General features: G+C 31.8%; 1 protein-coding gene across 1 annotated transcript; it reads right to left on the reverse strand.

The window, feature by feature from the left end:
• Positions 1-14,962: 14,962 nt before the first annotated feature.
• Positions 14,963-19,278, reverse strand: LOC100819306 (zinc finger protein WIP3). The gene is made up of 2 exons (XM_003539418.5): positions 18,247-19,278; positions 14,963-15,848 (listed from the first exon to the last, which is right to left on the reverse strand). Exons 1-2 carry the CDS (start codon positions 18,763-18,765, stop codon positions 15,402-15,404), a joined length of 966 nt encoding a protein of 321 aa, XP_003539466.1. The 5' UTR covers positions 18,766-19,278; the 3' UTR covers positions 14,963-15,401.
• Between the last annotated feature and the right edge of the window lie 4,195 nt (positions 19,279-23,473).

The raw sequence follows: 23,473 nt of genomic DNA on the forward strand, positions 1-23,473 counted from the left end.
ACTTAAGTGTTAACAATAAAGTAATAGAGAGTAAACCCAATCTTTCTAAAGCATTTAAGCAATAACAAAAAAAAGTATAAATATAAGCTGTTAACTCGTTGGCAAGTGTACCAAATCGTCACAAGTAGTAAAATTCTCGGAAGTCCGAGTGTCGAATCCACATGGACTTTATTTGTACTTAGATTAATACAAACCCAATTTAAAAGCAAGAGATAAGAATTTAAAATAAAAGATAAAGATAATAGATAAGATAAGGTAAAGAAAAGATAAGATATTTAAAGATAAAATTAGAAGATAAAAGAAAAGATAAGATATTTAAAGATAAAATTCGAAGATAAAAGAAAAAGATAAAAGATTGAAAGATCAAAATAGAAGATAAAATATTTAAATTGAGATATGATAAAGATAAGAATAACTACTTCCAAGAAAATCCAACAGTAAAATAAGGAATAACTACTTCTAAGAAAAGCCAACAGTAAAATAAGGAATACAATCTATATATTAAAATCGCTAAAACCTAACAAGCCTAATTAGCCTAGATATATGGATTCAGGATTTGTCTGTTATCAATACCAGTGAACTAATTCTGCCCCACATCTATTCATCTACTTGCCCTTGATCTCTCATGATGACAAGCCTACCTTAATTACCTATCTTCCAAATGCCCTTTGCGAAGACTCAATAACTAAGATGCATTAAGATTACATTCTAGATGTTTGCTAAAACATGAGCATTGGGTCATGCAAATCCTATGATTTCTTTCTTTTATTGTTCTATTAAGCGTTACCCTCTCCCGAGTGGCCTAACCCTTAAAACCGATTCACGCATTCATTTCTTATCCCTAATTAGGCTTTACCCTCTCCCGAGTGGACTAAAGACTAACAGAAAATAAAGTCCGAGATGCAGAATAAATAAGAAAGAAAAGCAGATAAAAGAACCTAGAAGGAAAACCCTCTAATGATAACCTGATCATTTCTTCCTTTTAGTGTTCTATTAAGCGTTACCCTCTCCCGAGTGGACTAACCCTTAAAACAGTTTCAAGTATTCATTCCTTACCCCTAATTAGGCTTTACTCTCTCCCAAGTGGACTAAACCCTAATAGAAAGTAAGGTCCGAGATACAAGATGAAAAAGAAAGAACGGTAAATAAAAGAACCTGGAAGGAAATCCTCTTTTTATTGATAACTCTTGAAATGCTCCATACATCATTGGCTTTTTAGGCCTGCCAGGCCCTAGCTAGGGGGTTTAGCCACTCATCGTCATGAAAGCTTTACAATGAGACGGAGGGTGAAAGAAAGAAAATGAGTAAATGAAACCCCTAGGAGAGGGGGTTCTGTTGTGGTGTTCTCTTTCTCTTGAACTGAATTTCTATTTATAGCTGCTGAAGTGGACTTTGGGCCTTCGTAGGCGCGCTTAGCGCGACACCCCGTGCTTAGCGCGTGTACTTCCTGGCCCGCTTAGCCCGTGACGGGCGCTGAGCGCGCGTATTGGGCTGAGCCTTCTTCAAATTTTCTTCTTTTCTTCAATTTTTCTGCCCTCTTTGCTTGTTACACCTCCAATTTTTATATTTGCAACCAAAAATTCAATTTAATTAATTTCCTAACTTTTAATCACAAATAACTACTAAATAATTAATTTCAGGCCAATATTTGACTAATTTTCTACTATCAAAATACAATTATTTAGCAGTTATCTTAAGCTGAGTTGTACAAGACATGAGATCATGTGGTGAAAAGAAAATATGACTTCATACTTCAACCTTTATGTAGATGTGCTCAACATGCTCGATTTTAAAGGTCACTATGTGTTTTCATAACAATGTAAGGTCAATACATAGTTTTGTGCAAGACATAGATAGGTCGATACACAATTTTTTGCAAGACATTAATAGGTCAGTACACATTTTTGTGTAAGACATTTCTCAACGATTGATTTAAGGAATGAATAAGTTATCAACGGTTAATGGAAGATAAAAAGATGTTGTGTGTAAAATATTTCATTCAATGATAATGATACTATATTCCTTTTACAATGTGGCCTTGGTTCTCCTCGTTAAAACCTCTTAAGGCAAAACCCATTACTTTTTGCTTGGGAAAAAGACTAAAGTAGGAAAAAGAGTACGACACTTGGTTTTCTCAATTGAAGTAGGGATTTAAGTGTGTTGCATTCTAGGTCTTTGACATGACCTTTCTAGCAAGCTCTTCAAGTCGATATGCCCCATTTTCTAGTGTTGCAGCGATTTTAAAAAGTCCTTCCTAGTTTGGAGCAAGTTTTCCTTTGGTGTGATCCTTCCTTGTTTCAGCCCTTATCCACTATACAAGATCTCTATCTTGGAATTCCTTTATCTTCAATTTTGACTCAGGCTTCCAAGCTGCTCTTTGTTTGCAAGCTTTTTCCTGAATTTGAGCATGATATCTCACCTTGTTGATCATGTCAAGCTCCCTGACCAGGTTCTTATTGTTAAGTGTTTCTTCAAATTGAGTTCTTCTTGTAGAAGGTTTGTCGACCTCCACAGGGATCATAGCATTGGTACCATAAGTGATCCTGGAATGGGTTTCTTTTGTTGTAGATTGTGTAGTGCAGTGGTATGCCTACAATATGCTAGGCAACTCCTCCACCTAAACATCCTTTGCTTTTCTTAATTTTTTTCTCTTCTCGCGCTTAGTGCACCCAGTCTCGCTAAGCCAAAATTCACTTACTCTCGCTTAGTGAGACTCGCTTAGCGAGCCTTCGGAAGCTGAAAGGTCCAAGAGCCTTTAAAACACTAAAGTTGGCGGAAATAAAAGGAGAGTTGGAGGGAGCGCAAAAAAGGAAGCAGAAGAGATAGAAAGAGAGCAACAGAGAGAGCTTAGGTTAGAAGGAGTGAAGTTTAGGGTTTAGAGGTTGTAGGAGACATCCTCAACCATCTTTTGCCATTTTCTTTCACTCAAAGCTATTCTTTCCATGTATTGTGAGATTCCATTGCTTGTAATGGAAGGCTAAACCTCTTTGTTGGGGAGTTATGCTGAAACCTTGATGCAACACTCTTTCACTATCCATTTAAGGTTATTTTTATGTGTTCATTCCTTATACCTATGCTTCTTTTACACGCTTGTGGCTTGATCACCCATTTGTATGTACAGTTAGGATTTTTAGCATTGGGAAATGCTTTAAAGCCTTAGAACTTGGTAGAGCAAGCTAGAAATCTGTATGTCTAGGAATGAAGTGCAGTGATCTAGTCCATATTATGTTGTAGGCTTAATGCAACTCTTTTAGACTAAGTTAGTTGAGGGATCAAGGATGAAGTTTAAAGAGAGTTAAGCTCATTTACTAGAAGGATCTTGGTTTGAGTAGTTTCTCAGCATAAGAACACTAGGATAACGTTAAATAGAGAAAAATACATATTAGACATCAAGAGAAATTCAGTAGAACAACCCAACTCTTTTTACTTGATAGTTTTCACCTTCATAGTTTAGATATTTTGTTTATGTTCAAATAAGTTTTCTAGTACAGAACTTAACATTTACCTTGCTTTTAATCCATACAAATGTTTACATATTGAATGTACGTGGTCTGAGTGAAACAAATTCCCTGAGAATACTATACTCGGTCTTACCGTTTTATACTACTTGTGCGAATCGGTACACTTATCGACGTAATCGAACACTTGGCTTTTTGAAACTTGCTAGCTTTGATAACACATCTGCTCTATCATTATTGTCTTTGAAAATATGATTGACCTCATACTTGTCAAAGCAATTAAGTAAGCATATCGTAAGGTGAGAGTATATATCTCTGCATTTGTGTGTCCTTGGCTTGAAAATCTTTGTTCACTTAGCCAGTAACAAGTTTGGAGTCACTTTTGCATTTGATTTTCCTCACTCCAACTTCTTTTGCTAATTTTAATCCTACAATCAGAGCCTCATACTTAGCTTGATTGTTAGAAGTTTTGAAATCAAACCTCAATGATTGCTTAAGCGAGATATCTCCAGGTTCCTCAAGGGTGATTCATGCTCCGCTACCCTTGGGGTTACAAGTTCCATGAACATAAAGCATCCACCAATTGCTTGCATCACTACTGCTCGGTTTAGGGGGATGATCTGCCACAAAATCAGCTAAGCATTGAACTTTAATGGGTTCTCGTAGCTCAAATTTCAATCCAAATTTAGATAGCTCCATGGACCATACCACCATCCTTCTTGTGAGCTCCAACTTTCAAAGAACCCATCTGATAGGGTGATTGGTCTTAACCTTAATATGATGACTCTGGAAGTATGGGCATAGCCTTCTCTCTGAGTTCACCAATGATAATGCCAACTTCTCAATCATTTGGTACCTTTGTTTAACCCCTTGTAAGACTATACTTGTAGAGTAGATCAACAATTGTATTTTATCTACTTCCTACATCAATATTGAACTAATAGTTGTATTAAAGACAAATAAATAAAGTAGGAGATTAGCACTTGGTGTGGGTCAAGTTAGAACGGGAGGGGTTGCCAAGAAATTCTTGAATTCTTCTCACAATCCTTGTCCTAAGCAAAGTCATTCTATGATTTCTTCAAAATATTGAAGAATGGTCCTGCCTTCTCTGCCATCTTGGGTAAGAAAAGAGAGAGAAAGGTTAGTTTTGTCGTCAAATTTTGGACTTCATTATTTTGGGCTCCTCGTTGCTATAACAACTTCAAATTTGTCTGGGTATTCCTCTATTCCCTTATAGGTTAACATAAAACCCAAAAACTTACCACCTCCAACCCCAAAATTGCATTTTTCAGGATTCAACCTCATTTTATGTTTTATAAGTTATGAAAAAATATCAACCAAGTCCCGAGCATGTTGATCAGAGGAAAGTAACTTTACTACTTTACTACCATATCACCTACGTAGAATTTTACATTCTTTTTTATTTGCTCTTTGAAAACTTTATCTATGAGCCTTTGGTAAGTGACACATGCATTTTTAAAGTCAAACGACATTACCTTGTAACAAAAGTTGGCTCCTTCAATAATGAATGTTGTTTTTTCTTGATCAAGCAAGAACATTTTGATCTGATTGTAGCCTAAGTAGGTGTCTAAAAAATTGAGTAATCTAAACCCACATGCTCCATCGATCAACTTGTCGATGCTAAGCAAAGGATAAGCATCTTTGGGGTAGGCTTTTTTGAGGTTGGTGTAGTCCACATATATCCTCTATTTACCGGTTGCTTTTTTCACCATCACCATATTAGCTAACCAAGCGGTATAGTCTACTTCACAAATGAAATTGACTTTTAATAGTTTCTTAGTTTTTGCTTTCATAGTTTTTTTCCTTTCTTCATCGAGTTTGCGCTTTCTCTAAGCTACATGTTTTGCATAAGAGAAAATTGTAAGCTTATGGGAAATGAAGTTGGGGTTGATGCCTGACATATCAGACACACTCCAAGCAAACAGGTTAGTGTTGCTCATGATCACTTGCTCTACTTCTTGTCGCATTGCATCTTCTTTTTGCTTGTTGATTTGTGTGCATTGATGCACATCCTTGTCGATTGAGAAGGTGTTAACATCCTCAATGGGTGTTGGTCGTCGATCTTCAGAATTTGATTGGGGTCTAGATCCTCCAGGGTGGTGACAATTGCGTTGATACTGGAAATCAATGCTTTCCCTTTGTCTGTCTCTTTCATCACATTGTACAGTTCAATTTTGTAGCTTTTCACATAGCATTCATGAGCATCAACCTGATTGACCTTAATAACGACGATTTCTCAGATACAATGACTCCTAGTTTGTTCAAAGTAAGCTTGTCGAGTAAGACGTTATATGATGTATTTGTATTCACCAATAGTAAGGAACCCTTAATGACTAGGAAAGCTTTCCCAAGCCAAAAGTGATCAACAAGTCTATTTTTCCTCTAGCATACACTCGCTCGTCTGCAAAACCTATTACAGGTTTCTCATGAGGTTATATATAACCACGAGAGGCATCTAATTTTTCAAAGATAAACCAATATTAAAAGTTAGCAAAACTTCTCTGATCAATTATATTCTTTTTGACCAACTAGCCGACTATTACGATTGTAACCATCATTGGGTTGTCTTGAGTTGGGTCATTTCCTATGAAATATGCATCTCCAAATGTGATTAATGGTAGAGATTAGGTGAGGTGTCGTTTGTTCTCCCTACATTGACGCTCTTGAGGGCTTGGACATGTCGTTTTATGGTGGAGTTTGTGTAGCCTCCTCCAGTAAAACCGCTGACAATGGTATTGATCACACCTCGAACAACACCAGGAGAATTTTTCTGTTGCCTTTGCTCGCCTTCTCTTACAACCTTTTGGTTATTGTTGCCCCGGCTTCCAATGTATCCACCTCTGCCTCCTCCTCTATAACTGCCATGGTTATAGTTAATTTCTTTGACGAAATTGTTTATACATCCCCTTTGAACCAACTCTTCAATCTTATCCTTTAAAGTAATGCATTCTTTTGTTGTATGACCATAGTTCTAGTGGTATCTGCATTATTTGGTATGGTTGACTTAACTATGAGAGTTCGCCAATAGTGGTAGTGCAAGTATTTTCTTGTTGAATGCTTCTTCCAAGATGCGTGCTCGGGTTTCAATGAGAAGGGTATATGTTGCATACTTCGACTGTCGTGGCCGTCTTTTGAAACCTTCTCTTTGACAGGCTTCAGCTTTTCTTTGATGGAATCGAGCTTTTTTTTTTTTATCTCCTCTCACTCTATCGTGAAACTCAGACAACTCCTCCATGTGAATAGAACTAGCTGCATAACGTCTCAGCTCATTCATGCTAGTCAACCTTTTCTTGCACAGGCTATCTACGAATGCTCCCAACTTCAATGTTGTTATCATGGCATGAACGGATACTTTGGGCTCTAAGTCTCGGATTCTGATCGTGATTTATGAGAATTGGGCCATGAAATCGTTATTGGCTTGTTGTAGGTTGATCAGTGCCCCTGATGTCATGTGGTGAGGTTGGGATGTGGCATATTGGGCACTAAATTGTTCAAAAAGTGTATCAAACAAGTCAATCATTTGAAGGGGAAGTTAATGCGACCTTGTTAGTGCGGGTGCCTTTAGGGAACTTGGAAAGATCCATCATAAAATGACATCGTCATTAGTGTATAAATTTACCTGGGTAGTGTACGCCTCCAAGTGTTCATCGGGGTCCGTGCTTCCATCATATCAGTCGATGTTCAGAGGCTTCCATCCCCGAGGAAAGGGAGCATCAATAATTTCGTCAACCAAAGGATGTCGTTGACGAATCTCAGCTGGTTGGCTCTGGGATCTTTGAAGGGATCGTCCCACCACATTCGTATGGCGGTTTGTATCATGTGAATAATGCTCTCTTTTTGTTGGCACGTTGTGGTTTGGGATTATTTGTAGTGTGTTTGCTTGTGACAGTTGCATTTGCACTCGGATGACCTCATTTTCCTCGCACAGTGCTTACAGGTTTGCTTCTTGCTTTTGTTGTAATGCAACCATTTCCTCTGCATTCTTCTTTTCTAGAGCTTCCAACTATTATTTATATCACAAAATTTTCTTCCATGGCAGTTGACCTTAAGTTGAATTTCTGGTCACTACCATATACTCTTGTGACCGAAGGAAATTTCACTTCATCTCCATGATGGGCGTCGAATTTTCTCACTAAACTATGCCGAGTCTGATATGTGAGTAGCCATCTTTCAGTCATTTCGAACTCATTTTCCAATGGTGGGTGGAATACCTAAAAAGGAACTCCAACGCTAAAGTTAGTGTTTGTTTTGGGTGAGTATAGTGAATAAAATGTGTCTTACATGTACATACGTCGTGTGTCCTCTTATAAAGGGAGACAACGCCCAAGGTAGTAATTACCCATAATGTCCACGAGGACATTGTGTGGGTGAGTGGTAGTCGTCTAGCGGAGTCAGATGGTGGGTATTGACACGGACACCTGTAATAACGCACATATTAGATAATTATGTCTCTCTTAATTAACAAATATGTGGACTCATTCTAATTATTTATGCCTTCTGAGTTAACGAATTGAAAGTTGAACATCCTTAACAAGATCATTGATTAGCTTTGGGATCATATGTAAAGGGTGCGTGGATGGTTAAGGGTTGTCATTTGGACCAAACCCAAACATAGTCCTCGAGCTTCAAGCTATAAGGAGTGGAAGAGCTTGATGAGTTGAGATGGGTTCCACATAAGACACTACTAGCCCATGAACATTTTATTAAGTTTCATTATTTGTTTGAGAAGAGACATTATATAGCATTGACAGAGTTATAAGTATTTTTGTTCGTCAAGTTTATTTTGTGTTTCTTTTTGTAGAGGAAAATAACCATGAAACAAGTAAAATTGTGTATTGTCCTTGAATTTTATTGAACAAGGTTTAATTTGTTTCATCGGGGAATTGATCACTTTAACGATACATTAAGCCACGTATGATTTTATTGAAGCTGGGGCATGCACCGGATAAATACCATCTTCTACCCGTTTTGTCCTTGACATGTGTAGTGAACGGAGGGTCTTTAAGTGCTTGCTACGTCCTTCTTCTGTGGTGCATAACAAATTGACCACTATCCATGATTGCTCTTTAGTTTGATAAGTTTTCGGTCACAAGTTAAAAGTAATGCTTTTTCTTAATTCTTTTGGAGGAACCAATTGGTGTTCTTTTGATTTTTATAAAAATATTTTTGCAGTAGACAGTACAATGGACAGGATAAAAATTAAATAGTGTATGATGTTAATTATGATGCAAAGTTTATTATTCGAATAATTATCTTTTTAAAATTTTAAGTAATTTCACCCTCTTATAAAATTACATTTTTTTTACATTATTATTAAGGCTTAGAGTAATTTTTTAATTACCAAATATTCAATTATTATTATTATTATTTGATTTATCAAAAAAATTAACAATAATTTAATTTATTGACAATGCTCTTCACTGTCTCATTTGAAATTGATTCTCTAATGTGGATAAATGGTATGAGAGTATTTTTAATTTTTTATTCTCCCAAATAGACAGTGATGACGAGTTAAATATAAGGACTTTGACATTTAAGTTAGTGATAGTAAGAGTTGGAGACGATGAAAAATAAAGAAGATTATATATCTCTTATGCATATCACCTTCGATCTTGTTTGTATACATTTTCCTCTTTTAAATGAGATGCTATATTTGTACAATAACAAATGATACATAATCATTTTCGTCTATGATTCCCGCGAGTTGTTATTTGATATTTTAGTAAGAATGTTACTGTGTAAAATAGGTGTATGATGCATTTTATATACTTCAGTTTTGGTTGGATCAAATTTGTGTATTTTTTCTTGTCAAATCCAAACTAAACTAGTTTGATTACGACAGGTTGGATGGGTCTATTAGGTAAAAAAAACTTAAAAATTGTTTACAAATTTCTAAAAAATTGTAAAAAAATAAAAAATAAAAGCAAAAAATATAAATAAACGAGTTGGGTCATTAGGTTTGTAAATTTTTTAACATAAAAACATATTATCCAGATGAAAGGGTCACTAAAATTGAATGGTTAAGTTAGACTAAACTCAAATATATGAAGTTATTGAAGTTCATGGATTATTCTATTGGATCCTTTCTAAATGGGTCTATATTCAAAATAACTAATTCATTTAGGGCATTTGTTTCTTGCATTACATTTTAGATTAGCCATTTTAAAATATAAAAATTTGTATTCCAAATTACATTTCGAAAAGACTAATCTAAAACGTAAAATTACATTTTGAATAAGACTTTGTGGAAGGCTAAAAATGTACTAGAAACAATTGTGAAGGTGCAGAAAGCAATTACCTTCATTTAGGCCTAAATCATTATATAAAATGAATAATGTTTATATAGTTTTTCTAAAAAAAAGTTGTTACTATATAGTTAGCTAGTGACTTTCAACTAATTTATAACATTAATTTAATTAACTTACAAATCTTATTTAACTAAAATGAAAGTGTTTGATAACCAAGTTTATTTAGTGAACTTGTAGCATTTGTTTATACATTATTTGATCTAAGCTAATTAACAGTTTATAAGTCATTTTTATTAGTAATGTTTTTAATAAAATTTCTCCTTTACCCTCTCCCCTAAGAGAATCCTAACTTTTTTTTATTAATCATTATACCATTTTTACTATTTTTTGGGTTACTTTTTTTAATATTATAGTATTTCTTTTAATTATTACACCATTTATTTTCATTTTTTAAATATTTGATATTTAAATAAAAAATGATAAGATTTCAACATTAATTAAAAAACTTAAAACTATAATTATTTAAAAATATTTTTTATATATTAAATCAAAATAAAAGTCATATAAGAAAATATAAACATATCCTTTTATATCATTTTATATTCATTAGTTTAATAACAAAAAAAAAACTTCTAACTTGATGAATTAACTTAAAAACTTTCAACTTTAGGCTAAATGTTTTTAGTTTAAAAATATAAACATATCCTTTAGTTCTTTTTAAATTAGTTATGAATTAATTTTTTCAATGATCCTATACATAATTAAATCTAAAATCCTTCAACTATTATAAGTATTACTAATTTGATTCTTTAATTAGTTTGAGGCAACTATTCCTCCTGAAGGAAGTTTTACCAAACAATGTACTCAGATTCATCTGTTTTCTAATTCCTAGTGTTGGCCCCCCCATTGATAATGATTCCAACCATTCTTCTGTTTGGTGTCCTGTCTATCATGCAAAGCGAAGTGCAATAATAATGTTATAGTAATTGTTTAAAAGCATATATATGAAGTGTTTATAGAGACATTTCCGGTCTCAAAACAGCAACTCTTGGCTGCTCAGAAAGAAAAGGCACTGAATCACTTAACATACAGTAGTTTATATAGTCATATCAATGATCAATCTTGAAGCTCACATATTCACATATCACAAATAACAACATTCTGAACTGCCACGCTCATGAAATTCTATCTGCTGTCCCCACAATGATAATTTTTTGCCTGATCCAACGACTGAAATTAAAGTAACACATTTAAGGAGTCACGAATGATTTGATTATTCTTCGCTGATAATTATAGTAAATATAATGATATATATGACCAAAAGTTGTCAACACAAATATCATTTGATATTTGATACTTGGATTCCTTAATTAAGATTTGGAATTCAATTTCCAATTTAATATAAAATCACAACCGGAGATATTTTACATCAAAATGGGCCAATTAAGAGAAGAATAATTAATTACCAAACTTATGACAAGTTAGTTTGTGGACACATGATTACTTAAAAAAAGTCATGCACATTTGATTTACTTAATTATTAAACAAGTTGACACTCAACTCCCAGTGAGACCTAGGAGAGTGCTTTAATGACCTTGCATTCATAGTATAAAGTTTTTTATTTTTTATTTTAATTTTTAGTATATTTTTAAACTTAAATTTCATAATGCATCTAGTATATGTAATACATATAAATTTCACATTGTGGACTTTCTGAGAGCTCATGTAAGAAACAATTTATACAAAATAATGTATATGATTCCTCATTTTCCAGATATACAATTACCGTGGAATTTTTGTTCATATGTCTGCCTCATGCATACTGGGTCGTATAATCTCCATCCTCAACTAGTTCATTTTCAGCCTTTTGTTTTTTTTTTTCTTTTTTTCTCACGTTGCCTTTAAGAAATATTTATATCTTCAATGTTCTTTATTTCTTTATCTACTCGTGCTCTCTGCTATAAACTTAGGCCTTTCATTTTGGGCAGGTGTACTTTTCATTAAATTCACAGAGAAGGGACCTATGTTTGTTGCTTCTACTGGTTAACATTTATAAACTCACTTTTGCATTAATATAGCATTGTTTCTATTTTATTGAAATATTGTTAATATTAAGAAGACTCATGAGATAGACATGTTAAGGAACATGCGAAGTTTCCCGGACTACAGATATTTGTGTGTGATACCATTTTGGGTTTCAACCTAATACAATTTGAAAAGTTAGTTGATGAGATAGACCCCCTTCTTACACTAAGAAATGAACAATGTGAAGTTTATATGATTCAACATCCAGCAAAGGAGATCCAATTATAACTCGATAAGTCTAACAAAAATCATTAAGATAAAATTTGACAAGGATTAGACAATGTGAACTTTACTAGATTAACCTCCCCAGAAGATCCAATTACAACCCATTGAGTCTAACAACAACCACTAGCTAGCATATATATCATTTTAGAATTTGAATTTGAGCCTAATACAATTACAAAAAATTGGCTCATGAGATAAACACCCTTTTCACACTAAGGATTGGACAACACATGAAGTTTGCAGGACTAAACATCTACAGATGATTTGAGTATGACTTGATCTAATGAGAATTCATAAAAAAGTGGTATCAAAGGAACCAAAATCTATTACAGATAGACATCCTTTATACGTCAAGGACTAGACAACACATAAAATTTGCATTCGTGACATTTATGAGTGATCTAATTATGATAAATAGATCTAAATGATCTGATTACGACTTAAAAGGTCTAAAAACAATCACTAGGATTATTCTAATGTCATTTTAGAATTTAAGTTTAAACCTAACTCAATTTTAAAAGTTAAAATTTACTAAAAATTATAAAATTCAGTGAATTTTATATCTTATTTAATGATTATCTCTCCTAATTTTATATTTTTAATACATTTTAATCAATAAATATATATATATATATATATATATATATATATATATATATATATATATATATATATATATATATATATATATATAATAGTAAGTTAAAAGAGTGTGTTGGTAACACTTTTCACAATCTTACAAACATATTCTTGATATTGGGTTATAGGGGACAAGATTGGATCAATAAGCACCCCATTTGCATTTGGATGCAGAGGATGATGTCATATATAGACAAGATTTTGGTTAACATAGTTGGCTAGCTAGCTAATGGCTTTAGAGTGAGCCACAGAGGGGCTGACACTTTTGAGTATGAAAGCGAACTGCTAGTAAATTTAGCTAGGTTGGTGCAGTTAAAAGATGGTTGCTGTGTTCTTTCTACCTCTAACGTTTTACCCGACAAAGCATGGTGGAGATCCCTTATAACCTTATCTTCAAAAACAAAATACAACCTCCCATTTTCTCTACTACTTTTTTGCTTTGGTCAATCCTAGCTACCTCAAAAGAATCCAAATCCCAAACCCTTTTATTGTTTGCACTCTCCCCTTTCTCTCTCTTCCTCAAGTGTATTAAGGATCACCATGTCTTGTGTAAGAAAAAGAGTCGTCGATCTCTTGTAACTTACAACACAAGATCATAAATCTCTTTTTCAAACACACTTGCGTAATTAAACACCGTTTTGGTTGCTTTTCTTAGCAGATCATCTAAGTATGCGACCAAAAGAATCAGGCTTATAAATTAGTAGTTCTAATTTTATATTGGGCAATTGATGTCGAGCTCGTAGCTACTTCATATAGTGGCGTATGAGTTTGGTGAGCCCAAAATAGACTCTTCCAAAGACCAGAATTTATGGGAGCAGGTACCAGAAAAAAGAAAGAAAGAAAGAAAGAAAGAAAATCTAGCTGGATACTTGAATTTGATTACACCGTTTTTCCATTGAGCAAGTTTGCGGCTGAATCCATCTTTCTTTTTGACAAAAAATTATTATCCTAATAATTCTATATGTTACCCACTCTTAATTTTACAAGTTTTTTTTCAGTATTTTTTTTCTTTTTCCCTCTCTAGAATTGTTTATAGGTTATAGGAATGATAGATGCAGTTTTTATTGTTCCTTACACGAGGGTCAATTAGTAATCATATTCGTAAAAGTAGCTAGGATTGTGAAAATCCTTTACAGATGAGGACGGTACTACCTTTTGCTTGACAATAATTATAAATGATTCTCTGTATCATCTTTTCCGTTTCGTGAATACCGTGACTTGGTTAATGTGACTTGTGAACTACTACAATTTACCCAAACATTTTATTAAGAGTGCCAAAATACATAACATGATGAATAAATTATAAAGCCTTTTGCACTTCTGTAAACACCGCATGTACTCAGTCCTCCTTGGTCTCACATCTGGCAAATTTGCTAATTGTGTATTTGTAACAGTTTTTTTTTTTTTGTAACTTATTGTCTAAAAATATATTGGTTGAAGAACTAATTAAAATTGATTTTTATTCATAATATAACAAAAAAATCATTTACTAATGGAAAAATGTTAGGTGCTAAGATTTATAACCTCTATCTGATGATAGGAGTACTAATATTTAATGTAATAATATATGCATTGAATTTCTGTATATTGAAGACTTATTTATTAGAACAATATTATACTGTTAATTAATGTAAAATGATCAAATATATATATATATATATATATATATATATATATATATATATATATATATAATTAATTTAATTTTTTTATTATACAACTTTATTGTCTATTAGTGTTATATCACGATAATAATTCTAATCCATGTTCTAACTATTAATGTATGACTTTTTTTAATAGTAAAAGTAACATTTCATGCTATAATAATACACTAAATACTCTGATTTCGTAAAAAGTATTTCTTTTAATTGTTTAATCAATAAAAAAACTGTTTTTATACATAGTTTTTTTAAGAGAAAAAATATACATTAATGTTATAAAACCGTTTTATATTATCAAATAATTACAAACAACCATGTATTTAATTGTGGGTGCACAACTATTAATTAAATTATTTTTTTCAATCCTTTGTATTTGATATATGAAAAAGATAGAGTGTTAGAATATTTTTATTGTCTTATGGCCAGAGTCGAACATAATTTTTTATATGGTAATTATTTTTAAACATTTTTTAGTTTTTAATTATTTCCTTATCTGCTAGCTACTAGGGAAGAAGTTGGGAAATCATCTAGTAGTCTAGCTTAAATTAATAATCCATACAGAATAAATTACTATCAAATTGGTGTTAAAAAGATTTATCTACATTACTAGTGTCTTGATATAGGATTACCTTTTGGTAATGAAGCGGATAAATTTTCTCCACTGAAAAGGTATGCAAAAGCTTCAAGTTCAACATGATATACATCTGTTCTGCTGCTATACATGAGAAAAAGAATTGAGATGCTTCATCACTCTAGGTAATCATAATGTGCTATATTAATATATTAATAAACCACAAAGAAAATTCGTCCACACATATTTCTTCCTGCTAGCACATATCACACCCTGCAAGTGCTCGGTAGCAAACCGCTCCCTATTTTCATCCCTCAATAATTGTCGAGAATTTTTTGTTACTGAGCACAAGCGCATGCATGCACTGACATCTGCTACACTTACTAGTTACGTACTACTACTCTTTAAGGAAGCTATATATATATATATAGAGAGAGAGAGAGAGAGAGAGAGAGAGAGAGAGAGAGAGAGAGTGTTATGTTGCATATCATGATCATGTATGAGCAACATCATCTTCATCATCAGAACCGGTAACACATTCCTTCTCATCCTCGACGAAGCCTTCAAGAGAAGGATGTGGAGAGTGACCTTTTCCAAAGGATCTAATATGATCTTTAAGGGACCTTTTGTGCTTAAAATCTGAACCACAAGTGCAATACCACAACTTTCCACAGTTCTTCTCATGAGTCCTCCAATCCCCTTTAACTGCAAAGGATTTTGAACACTTTCGGCACATAAATGGTTTTGCACCGTGCTTTCTTTTGTAGTGGGTTTGGAGGGTTCTGAAGTCCTTCAAGGGCTTTGCTCTTGGATGATTGATGTTGTTCTTGCAACCCTGGGCACAACAGTAACATGGTAGCCTTAGCATTGCTGCTGGTTGTGTTCCTTTAAGTGAGTCTGGTCCTTTCCTAAATTCGGACCCGTGCCCCCACATATGCATCTGCAAATTTTTAATTCAGATTTGTTTTACTTTTTTTTCTTCTCTCTTAGATCATAATTAAGCAAAGCAAATAGAGTAATGACTAACTTACACCCCATTTTTTAATTTACAAGAATGGATAATACTCAACTACATGTCATGGAGATTAGCTTAGACTATATAGTAATTCTAAATCATATAATATTTTTTCAATTTTTGACTGGAACAAATATGGTTAGAATAAAAAATTCTAGCCAAAAGATAAAATACTATTAAAAGTGATGATGACCAGATTTTTTTTATAAAGTTTAATTATTTATAAAATTAATAAATATTTTACATCAATAATTCGGTAATTAAAAAAAGAATTCTTAATATTTGGGGTGTGTGGGTGAATAGAAGAGAAAAAACTTTAAATATAATAAATGATGTGATAGAAAATAAAAATTATGAAAAATGAGATATAAGTAGAATGAAAGAGAAGATGAATATATATGTTAAATATTTTTGCTGTTTTTTTTTTGTCTCACACTTCTTTTGTTTTAATATATATATCAAGTGTACTGTAGACTTATATTGGCATATCTTGTACTCATTTTAAGCTTTGACATCATTAATAAAAAAAACATTCTTATAAAAAAAATCCAAACAAATTTCACGAAGAGTACAAGACTACTCTAACCGGCTCATATACATAAGTTTGTTTAACAAGTTCATTTGTAAATGATCCCAAACTTGCTTCCAATTAGGCCATCAAATTAATTAATCCTTAATTAAGCCTGCTTATGTGAGATCCAACTCAGCTATATCCGTTTTCTTTATATTATTTTCTGCCTCTTTGATTAAAAACTAAAATGTAAATAAAAAAACTAAAAATCAAAAAAGAAAATATTACTTTCTAATCACATATGTTGCTTTTTAATTTGGAAGACAAAAAACGGAGAGCAAATGATTTCCATCCACTTATAACCTACCAATGTTGGCCTTTATTCAGACCAGCGGCTAGTGTCCATTGTCTTTAATTAATCGTTAATATAACTCATTTTTATAATTAAAGGAATAAAAAGGAAACGAGATGAAGTGATTTTTAGTAATCTAATTAATAGCTATATATAATGCCTCTTAAGAATGGGAGATTTGTGTGCATTCTCTCTCATATATGATGATATAGATTTTTTTTCTTCTTTTTATTTTAACAAAGGCGCAATTCTTATACTGAAGAATTTGCTAAGGTAGATATTGTGCTATACTGCATGCATGCCTCAAACACCGACGATTAGTTCCTAAGGTAATTGTATTCTGACGAGGTTTTCAACCCAAAAGGACAAAACACATGGAAAAATAAAAAGAAAAAGAAAATAAAAGCATGAAGATATGGAAGTGCAATTTCCCTTTGAAAGCCTATGGTATAAAGGGAGCCTTTTGCTAAAAGTTGAATAGCGGGGCAACAGGCCATAGCTCAAATTTCTTAAAGTGAAAAAGAAAGCAAAAGAAAAAGACCGTCATTAAGAGTCATGTTTATATAGCCATTAAAGTTCATTTAAATGTTTGTTTTCTTCTTGATGATTATCTTCTTCTTCAACATCATCATGTTAAAACACCTAGTTCAGGTTGGCTTGAATAAAGAAGAAATTCAAATTCTGAGGAATTAGTGCTAATTCCCTTAATTTAATTTGGACACATATTAGTCATCAGTAGTTACAAAAGATATAGATGACAGAGGGTTATACTATCAAATTAAACTGATTGTAACGAATTTAGATTTCATGATTTGGTATTAATTAAATAAAAAAATTCAAATTAAGTGACAGTACATATATGAAAGAAACACACTTATGTACTCATTTATATATACCAATTATGAACTAGATATCATAGTATACAGTTGCGTGAATTATGTGATATAACTAGATAATTTCTGTTTTTAAAAAAAAAACTACTAGATAACAATGATTTGAAAACCTATCACCAGAATGTTTATTGCAGTGATTGTGAAGAAAACTGATATCTGCACAACTTCTTTTATTTATTATCATTATATTGTAAATCTCAAACTGTAAAACGTTACAAAGACTTACAAATACAAAATCTAAGATTCCATTAATTTTCAAACTAACTGTGGTGTTAGATTCTATTTTGTTAATGATACTTATATAGCGATGAAATTGAAGTGTAAGCTATCTGTAGATAGGTTAGGCGTATTATATGAAAATCAAGCACGATTGTCTTTTCAAACAACAATAAGATGCTTAATTCTCAGTTCCCACTCTCTATTTTGAAAGGTTCTTCCTGGCATAATTGGTAGTTAAAAATATGTGTTTAGTTTAAAAACAAGTTAATTTAAGAGCAAATAGTTAATTAATAGAAAATCTTATCGTTTGTTTTTTGCACTAGAAGTTGAGAATTACCAATTGCTAACCTGCATATTGTTATATCTATTGAAGGTCTTGCTGCATATGGAGCAAGCAAACTGCATCGGTCCAACAAGGATCTGTGCAGGAGTTGGAATCCAAAATCTTCTCTCCTGATTGAAAGAACAATTACCCTGGAAGCCTTTCTTCAAGGGTTCTTCTTCTTCCTTAACATGGAAAACCTTCTTCTCATCATCAGCATCATGATCATTATCATCATCAGGGTCATGGCCTCCTGTGTTAGGCAATCCAATGTGCAAAGCCACAGTCACCTGTTCCACCTTCTTCTCTTCCTTTACTTCAAAACCTTCCTTTTGCACTCTTATATGCTGATCTTCCTTGAAGGGCAAAAACTGGATGGTTTCTTGGGCAAGTTGTTCATGCTGAGTCAAGGAATAAGAAGGAGGTGATGAAGAAATTAAACTAGTTAGAGAGGAAGATGATGATGGTTTGAGCCACTCAATAAAAGTTGGGGTTTGAAGACACAGATTCTTGTTTTCTACATTATTGCACTCCCTAAAACTCATGTTCTTTAGAGAGAGTCCCTGGATTTGTGAAATTCTCTGGCCTATTATCCAGACTTTATGAGAGAAAAGCCTGCACTCATTGATTAATGAATGAAATCAAGCTTTCTTTTCTTTTGCCTTTGAGGACTTTTTTTTTTCCTCTCTTCCTTTATTTTTTTTCCTCCTTTTTTACCCTTAACTTTTTCTCTTTCTCCTCTGTTGGCCTTTGTTTGTTTCTTTTTGGTGAGAGAAAAAGGGAGACTAATTGGTGGGGATGGAAAATAACATGCAAAACAGGAATCACCAATTTAGTAGAAAAGAATCCTAGAACAGTACTATGAACTCTCTGTGCTGAAACTACTACTACTTGGTAATTGGTACAATGCGTGAAGGGAATTAATGAGTTGATCCTTTTATATATATTCTCTTTCTAACATATAATGGAATTTGACCCATATGCCCACATTTTCTCACACATTGACCTTAAACAAATGATCTCAAATATGAGGATGAAAACATGTATAGACGCGTTAGGTCAATATATACCTAAACGGAGAAAAAGTATAAGAAATGACGAACATGTAACGAGAACCTAGACAGTATGTTGTCTAGCGTTTTATAATATATGTGCCATGTTGGTTAAGATTCGTACATCAATAATTAAAAGGGAATAATTTAGGCTTAATTGTTGGTATTGATGATGGCTGCTGCAAGTATATGCTAAATAACTATATATGAGGAAGATATTTCATCCAAACAATTTCTTATTAATTATATTTATCTCATAATTCTTTATTTATTCAAGAACATGGAGAGAAAAAATTCCCGATCAGGAAGCTTACTTTCAAAGCTTCAACTATTCAAGAGAAACAAATTCCTTTTAAAAACTTAACAGTTGTTAATTATAAATTTGAAATAAAGAACTATAATCTTGACAAATTTGATCTTTCTTATCAGAAGTTCGAATCATAAACTTCATCTGATCTCCACTTTCAATTAAAAAATTAAACTCGTAAATATTATAATGAATATTGTGAGACTAGGACATTACAATTGTTTAAAACACTTATAACGTGCTATAACACTTATATGGTTTGATCACACATGAATATTGTGAGCTGCTCGTGTAAAATATAAGAATATTCATCCCGGATTCACTGTAAGTTAATTTTCGTAAGTTCTTTTTTTTATATAAAAAAAATCAGATTCAGTGTATTATAAGAATTTAAGAATTTGTTGAAATTACATTTTGAATCATCTCGGTTTTACCTGATTTCCTATAGTGTGTGTGTATATATATATATATATATATATACACACACTTTTTTGAATTACATATTACATAACATAATATCATATTTATATTGATATAATATATTTTAAAAATATATACGGTAATGTATAACTTTATTTTAGTCTTATATTTCTTTAATTAATTTTATTATCTAGCGAGTTGTACTTTATGTTAATATTAATATATTGTGCCAAAAAATTGGCTCAAATCCTGTCCCATATTACCAGATTTTGTTCAGATCAGATTTGAATCCGAATAAATGAGTTCATTAAAATTACAGGTTAAATACAAGCCAAGATAAACTCGATCATTTTTAATCCGTCCTATGAATATCCAAATAAAAATTAGCAATTTTTTTTATAAAATTAGTTAGTTTGTAACTGAGAAGGTATTCATTTTTAAAATTTAGTGATCGTGAGTAATAATCTCAACGTACATTAAATTAAATAAAGAATAAATATTAAAAATTCTATGTCACTTTCAGAAATTTAAAAGTTTAATTTGGTATTGTTATTGAGAGTCTCTCTCCCTCTTCTCTTTCTTAGTATATATACTCAATCATTCAACTGTTGGTTCAGCATCAAATTAAACCCTTAAATTTTTAAAAGGTATCATAATTAACAACCCTTAAACTATACCCTTATTTAATAGCTTAAGCTTGTGTTAAACAAATCTTATCCGAAAACCAGATATCACAAGCATATCTTTCTTAGACAAATGCTCACCTTAGCTATTTAAGAATTAATCGTATGAAGTATAAAAGTGAGGCCATGACACTGCTGCCAAATTAATAATTAAGTACTGGGAATTTTGTACCTAAGCAGAACTCATCAGTGATCAGGTCTGTATAGCTTAATAGCCCTCGCCGACAAGATATATATTGTCATCAGTTCTTTCTTAGACGACAAATGCTTTCACAGGCTTTCGTAGCAGTTACCATCATTCTTTGACTTTTACTTATAATTTACGATGGATGGATATGTTGTCTATATATGGAATATAATATCGATGACCACGCATGCATGGTCCTCTTTTTTTCTTTACTTTTTTTTTGTAATTAGAAAGTGATGGATTTTTTTATTATTGATAAATATTAGTTGTTATAATATTAATTTTGTTAGTAAAGAGTTTGGATCGGATATATGACTTTTTTTCATTTTTTTAATCATCTAACCTACTTTATTTCTTTAGAAAGTGTGAGATTGATAGACTTATAGGTTTCCCCAGTTGCCGATAATTACTCGAAGATTTAACCCTAAAATACAGTTCATTCTGTAAAAGATTGTCAGCGAATAACAGTATATAACAAATTCAACAAATTAACCATACTAGATGGTTAAAGAGAATTGTGTAATGACCTAGAAATTAGAATTAATAGCTTGCAATGACACATGTATAACGCGATAATAACACTACTGGGATGTATGTGAACATTCTAAGTCATATTTTATTATATTGTATCAGAGTATTTTTCAAGTGGTCTATCACCACCGCTCGCTTCTGTCGTGATGATTGACCATTTTTAACCGAAAATTTGACACCCTTTGGTCAATTCTTGTTCATAACATATCTTCATGTTTGATAGTGAACAGGTCCAAATCTATCTGGAAGTAGTACATTCGCGTACCAAAGTATAGGTTACGATCAACAATTTAATTAGTAAATGTTGGAAAGTCTATATATTATCGTAGCTAGGTGGTAAATTCAATGAATCATTGATGAATAATAATCCTTCAAATTGGGTATAATCAATCACAAATATTAATTTGTAGCAATCAAAATCTCGCTGGTTTGTCTTCTATATATGTATGTTTGTATTATTGTCCCACGAGAGTGATTTCGATGTACATAATGTGTCCTTTGCTCTAGATCAATCGTTTGAAGCTGTTTTTATTAATTGACAATGCAACTGCTAGCCACTGACTAGCGGCCATAAATCAATTGGTGGTCATATCTAATATTCCTATACACTCAAATGTTGAAAGAAATCTTCAGTTGCTAAGTTAATTGAAGTGAGGATTTTGTCAATTGAAAGGTAGTGTTCGATTTGTACACATATATACTACTACTAGCTAGCCACGGTACGTAGTAGGTTACCTTAAGACCCCTTTTCCTTTTTGGCTACATGTCCCAGTGATATTCTCCCGTGACCATACTTTCTCAATCCCATGTCACCTTAAAAAAATTAGGTAATCTTTGCTGAAATTTAAAAGTTACTTTATAATTAAGGTAAGGTTAAAATTGTTTAATACTTTTTTCTCACCTTTAATTAAGTTTAATAATTAATTATAGAGAAAATAAATTATATGCACTGATATATAATGTAAAATTTATTTTAAAAATAATATCAATGATGATTTGTAATTAAATGACACTGTAAACTTTCTTTTTAGTGCAAGATCATTTAACACTTAATCATAACTTATTTTTTTAAATGTTTTATTACTTAAATTTTATGTAGGGCATGGCTCTTTCTTTTATGATAAGCAAATAGATGTTGGAGCGAAGCGATATAGTATTGTCCTACCTAACTTTGTTAATCTTTTGAGTAAATTACAACATTTCTTCTTGAGGTTTCATAAAATTATACCTAAATTTATTACTTTTTATTATCATTATTGTAACCCCAGACCCTTTTAGGGGTACACAATATAATATTTTATAAACAATAAAACGAGATTAATATTATAATGTGTGTAAGGAGTGTCATTACAATATTTTTCAAACAATTTGATTTTTTTTTTGTCAACAACAATTAGAGGATTTAGTGTAAGAATAAAAAAAATGAGAAGTATTATGTGTAATCTTAAAAAATCTCAGAAATTATTAATTTACTATATTTTTTGTGCTTTTTTTTTCTATTTTGTACCATAAAAACGGTTGATGCATTCTCGATCTTTTACGATTTAAAATTAAAAACAAGACAATATTCACTTATTGAGTATGTGGATTAATTAGTTTGTGATTGTTTTAGCGTAATTGGTGATATTATTTTGGGTTTTAAGGGTAATTTTGTTTAAATTTACATTTTAAAATAAGTGCCTTTTTAAAATAAAATAAACAGTTTATTATTTTTAATGTGTTTGTCTAAATTATTTTTTTATGTGTTAAGGAATTTAAAGTAAAATATTTTCATTGAGGGATGAAAAATTATACTGGTTGTGATTTTTTTTTATGTTCTTCTATGATTTAGATAATAAATACTTTCTCATTTTAATTCTTTAACCAATCTTCTTTCTTTAGGGTAATAATTAGTAAGATGCTTACTTAAAATAAATAGTTTTATATTTTTTAAGAAATAAATCTTATTTATTTCTTAAAAAAATACTTTTTTAAAAAATATTTATTTTAAAATTATTTCATTTAAGTTTAAACAAACTCACCTAATGTAATTATGTTATAAATATTTAAAGAATTTTTTTATAATATAGTTTT

Source organism: Glycine max, chromosome 12 (genome assembly GCF_000004515.6).
Source record: "Glycine max cultivar Williams 82 chromosome 12, Glycine_max_v4.0, whole genome shotgun sequence".
Lineage (NCBI taxonomy): Eukaryota > Viridiplantae > Streptophyta > Magnoliopsida > Fabales > Fabaceae > Glycine > Glycine max.

Excerpts from the sequence above, each read along its gene's own strand:
- LOC100819306 (XM_003539418.5), bottom strand. The coding sequence starts at position 18,765 with ATGAGTTTTAGGGAGTGCAATAATGTAGAAAACAAGAATCTGTGTCTT. Across the intron at positions 15,849-18,246 it reads ATAGATATAACAATATGCAG|ATGCATATGTGGGGGCACGG; the intron begins GTTAGCAATTGG and ends AAAAATTTGCAG.